This window comes from Teleopsis dalmanni, chromosome 2, assembly GCF_002237135.1.
Source record: "Teleopsis dalmanni isolate 2A chromosome 2, ASM223713v2, whole genome shotgun sequence".
NCBI lineage: Eukaryota > Metazoa > Arthropoda > Insecta > Diptera > Diopsidae > Teleopsis > Teleopsis dalmanni.
The window spans coordinates 178,894,686-178,905,272 of record NC_051847.1 but is presented as its reverse complement, the minus strand read 5'-3'; the positions used below and the strand labels follow the sequence as shown (position 1 = coordinate 178,905,272).

At 28.3% G+C, this 10,587-nt stretch overlaps 1 protein-coding gene across 1 annotated transcript in view; it reads right to left on the bottom strand.

The window, feature by feature from the left end:
* LOC119676271 overlaps window positions 1-10,304 on the bottom strand; it is an 11,443-nt gene extending 1,139 nt beyond the window's left edge. The window contains exons 1-3 of the mRNA XM_038087508.1: window positions 10,111-10,304; window positions 4,337-4,590; window positions 98-279 (exon numbers count right to left, since the gene is read on the bottom strand). Coding sequence (XP_037943436.1) covers window positions 98-279; window positions 4,337-4,590; window positions 10,111-10,267 — 593 coding nt within the window. The 5' untranslated portion in view covers window positions 10,268-10,304. The remainder of the gene's footprint in view (window positions 1-97; window positions 280-4,336; window positions 4,591-10,110) is intronic.
* Between the last annotated feature and the right edge of the window lie 283 nt (window positions 10,305-10,587).

The window sequence follows — 10,587 nt, the reverse complement described above, 5'->3', positions numbered from 1 at the left end:
ATTGAATAGTAGTATTATTGTTAGATATTAAATTTAATACCAGTGCTTCAAGTCTACTTCTCATATTCCGTATAATTATAATGTGTTTTTGACTTACTCTGAACCTAGTCCCGGACCAGAACTTTCCCAGTTTTCAAAGTGCTCATGTGAATGTGGTACTCCATATGTTTCATGTATGGGTGCGCCATGCAAATAAGTTGATATGTGCCCTTTAGGTGGATGACTGTATATTATTTCTGGTATAGGACTAGTTTCTGCATTATGCCAAGAAGGAACAACCTGCAGTAAAATAGAAAAGTTTAAAATGTGATAAAATTCTTTAAGTAAACAATTAATATCTTTTAATTAATAATCTTTAAAACACATTAACAAGTGTAATGAAAAATAATTATTTTAATTATAGAATAATTTTCTTGAATTCAGTTTAACATCCTTTGTATCAACAAAATTTAATTAAAACTTTTCCTCTACAATATCTCGTAATTGTTGTGGTTCTTATCACTAAAAACACTTTTATGATATCTACTTTAGGTAAATTATCATTTTAAAATAGAGAAAAGAAAATTATGCTCGTATTATAATAACTGTATTTTCCTTCGACTGTTCTGAACATATTTTCCTTACTTCAATTACTTTGGGAAACTTTTCATTGTCTTCCTTCACTGATTTTCATTCTCTTAATGTAATGCAATTTTATATGGAATTGCGCAGTTTTTTGGTTTGTTTGAGTTTCAAATCGACATGATTACACATGACATCCCTATTCCCTGATACTTCTTCGAACAGGGAAGAAGTATCAGAAGGGTTTCTGTTTGTTGTTCCCGAGTGTGTATTTTTAACTCAGTTGTGCGAATTTCATCTTGAGCTTTTATTTATCTATTTATCTTTTGCAGACTATTAAAATTCTAAATACAAAATACTGTGTTTTTGCAAAATGAGCAGTATATGTCCTTCTTAGAATTTAAATATCTTTTATTTAAATTTTGCAGTCTCTCAACGTACGCACGACGGGACTTTTACACTTCTTTCGATTGTTTGTCAAAGCAACTGGATTGATAGGATTTGGATATTTTACAAAAGAAATATTTTAAGATGAAAGTATTGAGACATTTTTGCTACTTATCTTGCTGTGCATTCTAAGTGGTATTTATGGGCCAAAGCATGTTGACCTTCTTAAAGTTGAATGACTTTTAAATTGTCCTAAAAATAAGATTTAAATTGCTTTTTCTTTATTTCTATTTATTTAAACTATTATTGATTTTTTTAGCTTATTAGTATATAACAACCATTATTTGTATTCAAGAAATACATATATTTGTGATATTCTTCTGAAAAATATCCAATTACTATTATCCTTATTCTTATTAGTTTATTTATATTCAACAGTATGAAATTTATCTGTAGTATGAAAATAACTTCTTATTATTTTTATTTTCCACACTCAGATATAAATTAAATTACTTGACCTGTGAGATGAGCGTGTGTATTTCATTCAGATTTTAATATCACAGATAAATGGATTTCAATTACGTTCACAAGTGTCGAGTATGTTTGACAGCAACGCTGTCTGTACTCGTATGAACTCAGAACATGGATGAGATTCTCAAATGCGTGAAGGATACAAAGGAATGTTATATTTTTTAACTCGAGAAAAAAGGAAAAATACACAGGAAGAATTTACTTAAAGCATTTTCAATTCAGAAAATTTAAGAAATGAGTTAAAATGTAACTAAATAAAGAATTATTACGGAACAATGAGTATAAACTTCATTATTAAAAAAAGTAAATTTAAACATTAAATTAAAAAATAATAAAAAATTATTATTGTACTGCTAAAAATGATAAAAAATATTTGAAAGTAACAAGAAAGAAGATCCATTAAACAGAAAGTACTGTAAAGTATCTATGAGGCCCTATGCTGCAGTAGGAGAGAAGGACTGCAGTAAGTAAGTAAGTATTTTAAAGTACATTTAACAAAGTAAGTGCATTTATTTGAACAGTTCCGGAAATACATCTGGAAAAAAGTGTAGAAAAAGAACATTTAATAAAGTTCTTTCAAAAGTTGTTTCTATCGTTATAATATCTCCTTATATTCGATATTTATTATTTAATGTTGGAGCTTAAGAAATTTAAAAAAACTGTATTCTTTCTTTCAAAAGTAAACTATATTGTTAAATATGAGAACTATATAGCTCATGTCTAAAATATATTAGAAATTAGAAATTAATTAAAAAAAAATTTTTGTCGAACTTAAAAAAAATATATGTAGATTTTGCATATTTTTAATCAGTATAATTTTTAGTGACGTCTACCGATTATATTAGGCCTTTTCTTTTGTAAGCTTATAGCAGAAGAACAACATAAAATAAGCACTACTTTTGATGGCCAGTCTGGACGAACCGAAAATTTTGTTTTAGGTACACATCTTGTGAGCAGCGTAAAATCTATCATAAGATATAATAAAAATAAAATGATTTAGTATATTACTAAGGTTTACTCCGAGGAACTTAAAGATTAGGACAATTGAAATACGAGAAACTTGACTTATAAGTCATATTGACGTGTGGTGTTCTATGATTTACACAGTCAATTTGCCATTTTGATATAATAATTTATAGTCAATTTAGCTCTGCTTAATATTCATTTCTGTAGCAATGATAGTCAGCAAAAAAAGCAAAAAATCAGAACAGTCTTTAAGTATATATTTGCATCCGAATGGATATTGCTGGATGCAAGATTTAAAAATAAATTTAGAATTATAAAAGAAATCATGTTTATTTACTTGCTTGTCGCTTGCAAGAACTTTAGTAAGGCTAGAGTTTCATCTCTGTATCACCAGTTTAGATAATCTTTCTGGTAGAATTAACAGATGGCTGCTAGTGACTCTATGCTAACAAAATATGGAAGAATCTATTCACATATTGATGCTGGTTATCACTTTTTTATATAAAATATATATAAAGTCTACCTCATCAACATTTCCACTTAAAACAAACAATGTTGATCTTATTTTTCCGCTTTGGCTATTGCATTTCATTTCTATCGAAACAGAATTTGTTTTAGGTTGAATTAGTTGTGCCGTAAGAAATCAGTTATTTTGTTCTGACTTATTGAAAAAGTGTATTTCTTTATTGGTGCGAAAATGAAACAGGGTATTTTTGATATACAATAAAGCAGTTCATTCAGTTTCAATATCTACTATTACATGAATAATATAGTAGACTTCATAAGTCGATTGGTAAATCTGGATTCAATCTAGATTTACTCTGGATTTATTACATTATTTTTATCAATGAAACAATTTTAGAGTAATACAGCATTTTTGTACTAGTATTGGTTTATATTCATATTTTTGATAAATACATATATGGAATCAAATCACAATTTATTTGATACGTGATATAGCAGCTGTAAATTTGAGGGTAACCTTGCTACTCTGACAAAAGACTATAGTGTTATAAATTAATCTCGAGTGTTATTTATTTCGCTCTAGATCTACCAATCAAGAGTAAAAATTGAATTAAGAATAAATCTTGATTAGAAAAGCTACACCGATTTATTAATCGAATACAGAATTTATTTATACTTTTGAAAGCCTTTGAATATATATTAAATAATTCGTGCGAGTATTGAGTGTTAGTTTCCTATCTCAGTTTATTGACTGAATAGCACGAATAGTATGAACTGTTTTCGTTCATATGTGGTAATACAAAGTAAATTAATTTCTTCAGGCCTTAACAAGTGTGTAATGAATTCTGTTTATTTTTGATTATTTACACTTTTATAGATGCACATAAAATAATACACAAGTAAAAGTGTGAAAATTATGCTACTTACAGATGTATTTATTTATGTTAGTCTCATATATTTGAATTTGATAAAATGTGTGAAATCTAAGTTGCTGAAACTAAGAAAGCATGTAAAAGTGTGTTTCTAAATTTATAACTCCGTTGTTTTCATTTGACATTTTGTCGTTTACATTTAATAGAAATTAAGTTTAATGGGTAAATAACGTGGGAAGTGAACTTTATTTTGATTTAATTTATTTTAATTTTCATTACGTTTCGACTCTTTTCATATTTGTTTTGTGTTTTGAATTTGGTTTAAAATTAATATCACAAGATATGTACTCGTACTTTTTTCAAAAACTTTCATTTTTTATTTTATTCGTTGACGTCATTAAGGTTTAATTCACTTTTGGAAAATTACACATACGAATGAAACTCTTTCATCTGCCACTTAAGTAGCTTAACTATAATGTCTCGCTCTTAAACACTTCAATTAACTAAGCAATTTTCTTTTAATTTACCATAAATTGCAGTGTAGAAGTACTCACCGTATGATGATGATTGATTAAATGATGATGGTGATGATATTTCGTTGTATGATATGTCTGCTGATAATATGAGCAAAGCTTGAAGAGATGTGATAGCGCCGGAAACAGGAATAGTAAAAATTTCAGTAGCAATTTCTTAGCAGCGCTAACGCCGATCACCAAAGGTAACAGCCAGAATATTTTTATTTTTATGATTTTGACGATTAATAACAAGGCGAGGAATGATAGCATCAATTTACTTTTGAAAAATTTCTCTGAAAAATAATAATACATAGTTTTATTTAAATTAAATATTAAATTAAAATTAAAAAAATTAAAATGAATTCATTAGTGGTTTATTAAGTAATATAATTTAAAGTTCACTAAGAATTAAAAATATGATTTAAGTTATAGTATATTCTGACAGCTAAATTTTCTTAATTTTGTAAAACTGAAATTAAGTTAATTTCGAAACTGTTTATATTGCCCTAAATTAAGGAAATCATACGTTTTTTGTTTACAAATCGAATGTTAAGGTTACATGCTCCAAACACTATTAATATCTGGGAAATTTTAAAAATTGATTATTGTGACTATAAAAGATTAATTCAGTAGTTTTATTAGCTTTAGTGGGTTTCAGGTATTATTTTTCACTATATTTTTTATAAAGAACATTTATAACAATTCTCTATATTCAAATCTAAAAACTTGCACTACTTTCAAAATATATTCCGGTTGTATTAAAATCAACTGTCAATAAATTTTTATATTCCATTTTCCTTAATTTCCTTAAATGTTGTATGGAAAAATTAACTTAATTTCGCTGAAACGAAGACGAAAGTTAGATTTTTGCGTTATTAAGGTGTGTCTGAACATAGTATTACCCGATTTATAATGACTTGATCAGACAGCACTAATAAAGACAGCACTTAAGGCTTTATGTCCCACAAAGACGCCAAGAATTTACATATGTAATAGTATTTGACAGCACTTTTTCAGTATTACAACAGAATTATTACTCATGGTTTTGAGAATATAGTTCAAAATTAGCTATATTACTAAATATATTGTTTAATAACCTTTATATATGCTAAATTTTTAAAAGCATACTACAATACTGCTGATACTAAAGTGACCATATAATCGTTTACTGCATAGATAAAATTGTGAATAAATGGATCGGAAGTAAACATGCTCAAGCCTAGTCTTCACGAAAAAAATTATTAGTCGGGTGATTAAATTGCTGTTGTTATTGTAATGTTTTCGTCGATTAAACACCGAGCACAGTATCTTAAGCCCATTATAACGTATACTACATTTAGATTTGTATCTCCATTCTTACAAAATTCAGTTAATATAAAAACACGAGCCGATGTGTAAAACACATGTATATTCGATACTTGAATAAAAACGATTGAATGATGATGAGCAAATCGAATTTTATTTAGTGATGTATATGATAAATATTTTTGGGTATATGGATACATCAACAAACAAAATTGTTGCATCTGGTCATCTTCAAGTAACTGTCAAAAAACCAGTGCATCTACAAACAGTCAGGGTTTTTTCTGGGGGTAGGAGAGACTTGCCATTTCTAAAAAAGATGATGGTTTGACATAATGAATAAATTTTAATCGCTACATCCATATGAACATCGATTTTTTTATTAAATACAGAAAATCTGGATATGAAAAATATATGATTCCAGCAGCTTGGTACTATTATTCATATAATATCTTAATATGAATGAAAATTAATATATAATAGTTATCTTAATAAAAATAGCATTAATTACAACTTTTATTCAGTTGTCTACAAATCTAAATATGTTTAGAAAATATTGAAAATTTATAATTAAAAAAAAATAAAATTATTGCTCAATTTCAATAAATTAATTAAAATATCTGTTGCTGTCTTTTAATCTCTATTCCCACCCTTCTAACTTTTAAATAGTTTATTTTCGTCATAAGATGTGTCACTTTCGGCAAAAAAAATTAACATAATAAAATTTACTAAAATTGATCAACATTAAAATAATAAAAATAGGGAATTAAATTATAAATAAATTTATAATTTTTATAATTATATGATTTATGTGAAATTATAATTTTGTAAATTATAATTTATTATGAATTCTAGTAAATAAATAACTTAATGTAGATTTGATTTCAAGATCAGCCAGACCACATCTTGGAACCACTTGTCATCGACAAGTATTTAAAATCAGCTAAATGGTGACTCTTATTTGCAAAAAATATAAATCTGATTCAGAGGAGGCTTAGAATGTAAATAGACTATGAATTATCTTTATATAGTTAACAGACTTTATGAAATATTTTTAGCTATCAATTAGGGATTATGACAAGAACTTGTGTTAAGTAATGTCGTTCATATTATTTATAAATTCTTGTCAATTTAATAAAAGTTTGCCACAATAAATGCATGCTATAATTGCCAGTGTTGGGCAATATCACGCAGTATATACAACATTTGCTGGTTCTTTGAGATTATAAAAGTATGTAAATATTACGAAATGTTCACTAAGACTGATGATATGGAGTGCATATTTTGATCATAGTTTCGATGGTGGCAATCGTATTTTCCGCTCTTTGGATTGCCATTTGGAAAATAATTTTCCAAAACGCAAACACAACTATAGTAGATAGTAATAAGTTTCGTGTACTCAAACCAGTGGTACCAGTTTGTAGGTGGGAATTCTTTTGTATTAAAATTTATTTTGTAATTACATGAGTTTATATTTAAAACATTTTTATTTAAAATTTTTGTTTTATAAGAATAAACGATCTTCTTAAATGTCTAGTAGCTTTGCAACTACCGCGTAGTGAAGATATTTCAAAATCATGAGTCTAAAATTTACTTGGTGTGCTTGTGTAAGGCTAACTTGTTTCTATTAGCTAATATCCATAGTTATTTACTTCTATTTGAAAGATTTTACGAGTTGCAGTTTTCGCAGTTGTAGTAAAGTTTAGCAGACAGCACCCACAGAACGCTGTGGCATCTGAAGCTCAACTTAAAACCGATAAAAATTTATATGAATTGAAGTAAGTAATGAATTTATTTTTTTTGATATAATAAATGCTATTATCCTCTTTCAGTATAAAGTTGCCAGATGAAAGCTTTCGAAATGAAATTGCAAAATTACAAGCATCTGAAGGTTCAAAAGAAGATCTATCTGTTACTGGATTTATTAGAATAAATTTTGTGGATACAAATGCAATGGCGAACTGGACATACACTGCGGATAAAAATGGATTTCTTGTTCGCTATATCTACAAGCAGTTAAAGGATACTCAACAACACTTCAGTACTACAACAACAACCTCTCGCCCTACTCCACCCTTACGAACTTATACAACAAGACGACCTCCACAAGCATATGAACCACCAGTATATGATTTAAGTGCTAATGCTTTAAAAAGTTCTGGTGGTTAAGAATATACTCGTAGGATATTGATGTAGTAAGCATCACTTTAAGTTAAGCTTCTCTTAATTTTCTCTTTTATTAGGAAGTCAAAGAAAACGGGGCAAATATGCTGGCGGTTAACGATGTAGTATGCTGATGTATTAAACAACATTTCTTTATTTTCTTACGGGAACTTCGGGATGTCATAACGGTTTTATAACGAAACATTTTGATAATAATAGTTTAGGTAAACTTTAAGTAACTGCATTATAAGTAGCATTGTTTTTAATATAATATATATTCACTTTATTTATAATACCATAAAACACAATACTTAATCACACCCAATATATGTATTATTGTTTATATTAAAGATCACTCATAAATTAATAATATAATATATAAAAAAATCAAAACAAATAAGAAATGAAGACTCTTTAAAATAAACATTGAAGAAAGATGATGTTGTTGTTTTGGTTTAAAGTAACTAAATCCATGACCTCTTATTTCTTGTGATTTATGAGCATTTGTCACGCTCATTGGCAGAGAGAATACATTGTTAAAGTTTCTCCAGAAATAAAAAACACGCTGAGTTCATAAGTTTTGGCAGCCTAGGACTTCGAAATAATTTATGTAGGGTCTTACAAATTAATTAGCCTTAATGATGTCTTAGAAGGCAGTGGCGTATTTAGGGTTGTGGTCAATGTCTTCGTTTTGTTGTGTGAGGAATCTTTTGAACTCGTTGACACCATATGGTATTGTGAATTGGACTATAAAATTATACGATCTGTCGCTAGAGGAATTAATGTGATTTATACGAAAAAAGTTCAAAATCTCTATTCTATCATACATCAAGTTATGGTTAATCTGTTGCCAGTTATGTGCTGATAAGTCAGCTGAGTTTATTTTAAAAGTATCCAAGACTGTAAGATGTCCATTGAAGAATATTTGAATTCAAAACATTTGTCGGATTCTAAACCTTATGGTGAGTTCCCAACAATACAAGAATTTGAAAGAAATTTTAATCGCAAATGTGTTTTCTTAAATCCAACATTTGGAATCACAAAATGGATAACCCTGTACTATAGTTAAAGCTAGCTATTCGCGGAGCACTCTAAGCTGGCTGACCTCACTAATTACTGGACATGGCAAATTCAAGTATCACCTCAAAAAGATAACTCTTGCTGAGGAAGACACTTGCAGACTATATCTAGAAGAAAAGGAGACAGCGGTGCATATATTGTGCCAATGTCCAGCACTGGCAAGTAGGAGGAAGACTGTCTTGGGACACCATTGGGTTGGTGACGACTTGGCAGAAAACCTCAAGCTAAATGAGATGCTTGCATTAACAAAAGATGTCCAACGTCCCACCATATATATATAGTTAAAGCTATTGAAATTATATATGTATTGAATATGTAAGTTACTTATTGTAGCTCTTATCTGTTAGATTTTTAAAAGAAATATTATCAATAACTAAAATCATAAGTTTCGTAGTATTTTTGAGTCATTGATATCTTTTGAGTACAACAATATTTCATTGTTCTATGAATATTCCTCTTAAGTCTCGTTGGAAAATATAAAAATTGTACAAATAGAAAAATTCGTTTTTTTCAAAAGAACTTTAATATTGAAAAGATAAATATTTATCGCAAACATTCCATTCAATGGAATTCAAACTTTATTTGTTTTGTTCAAATGTTTTTAATGCTTTTATTTAAAGAGATTTAAAAAATATACATTAAATTTATTACTGTCCACAGTATCTTTAAGATATCGTTGATAAATGTAGCATTAATATAAAAATTGTGTAATGTTGAACTTATAAATCGTTGTGGAAGTAATTTTATACACATTAGCCCTAAAGGACTTCTGCTTACATGAGTTGTCAACATGTTGCACAATAAGTAAAGGACAAAAAAGTTGAGGATTTTTAAAAATTTTAAATTTAAACAAGCTTTCTCAGCAAAGTTTTAATGGATGCGCTGTGGCTCGATAGCAGGACCCACATACTGAACACACAAATATCTGTCATGAAAGCATGTAAGTACTGCAAAATATATGTTTTGTACAATATATCAAATATATAAATAAATATGAAATTTATGATAGCCGTAATATTGCAAAGATAAAAGCGCAAATAAATGTAAATATATACATATTATTGAATACATATAAATATATGAATTTATACATATACCCAGTCATATATGTAAGTCATATATACTGTACCGATTATGTACTCATATGTTATTATTTTTGCAACACTTTCAGTGTTGGCTTTTCGTTTTTTTTTTTAATATAACATTCCGACTATAAAATAACAATTTTAAAATTACTTAAATATTTCACTCAATAAACTTTTACTTACGTATTTTTTTCATGAGAATTTTTCCGGCCAAACGAGCCTCCACCTCTTGCTTGGGTATAAACTCCAATTTTGCTATCATGCCATTTCCCTCGAACGAACGTGGGGAAATGCGAAAAGTGGCTCCATCGAAAAGTGTCTCAGGCAGTTTTAGCTCCATATTGTGTGTCAATGCGAACTTGATACTCTTGCCATATAAGGCATTCGTAACCTCTTCGATTGGAGTTTCAGCAGCTGCGGGATATGAGATACATGAATCAGATTTTAATAAGTGTTATTTATGCAAATATCAATTACAATCTATTTATAAATTGCTATTTAGCTCGTTGCCTATTTATTTGCTTAATTGACTTAATACTTATTTGTAAATACCATATTGTGACCCAATGAATAATCCTAAAATACAGAAACACAAATACGAGTAAGACCTTTGCGGTTGAGAGACGAAAGTAATTTATGCCAGAGGCTGTTTTGTATTTC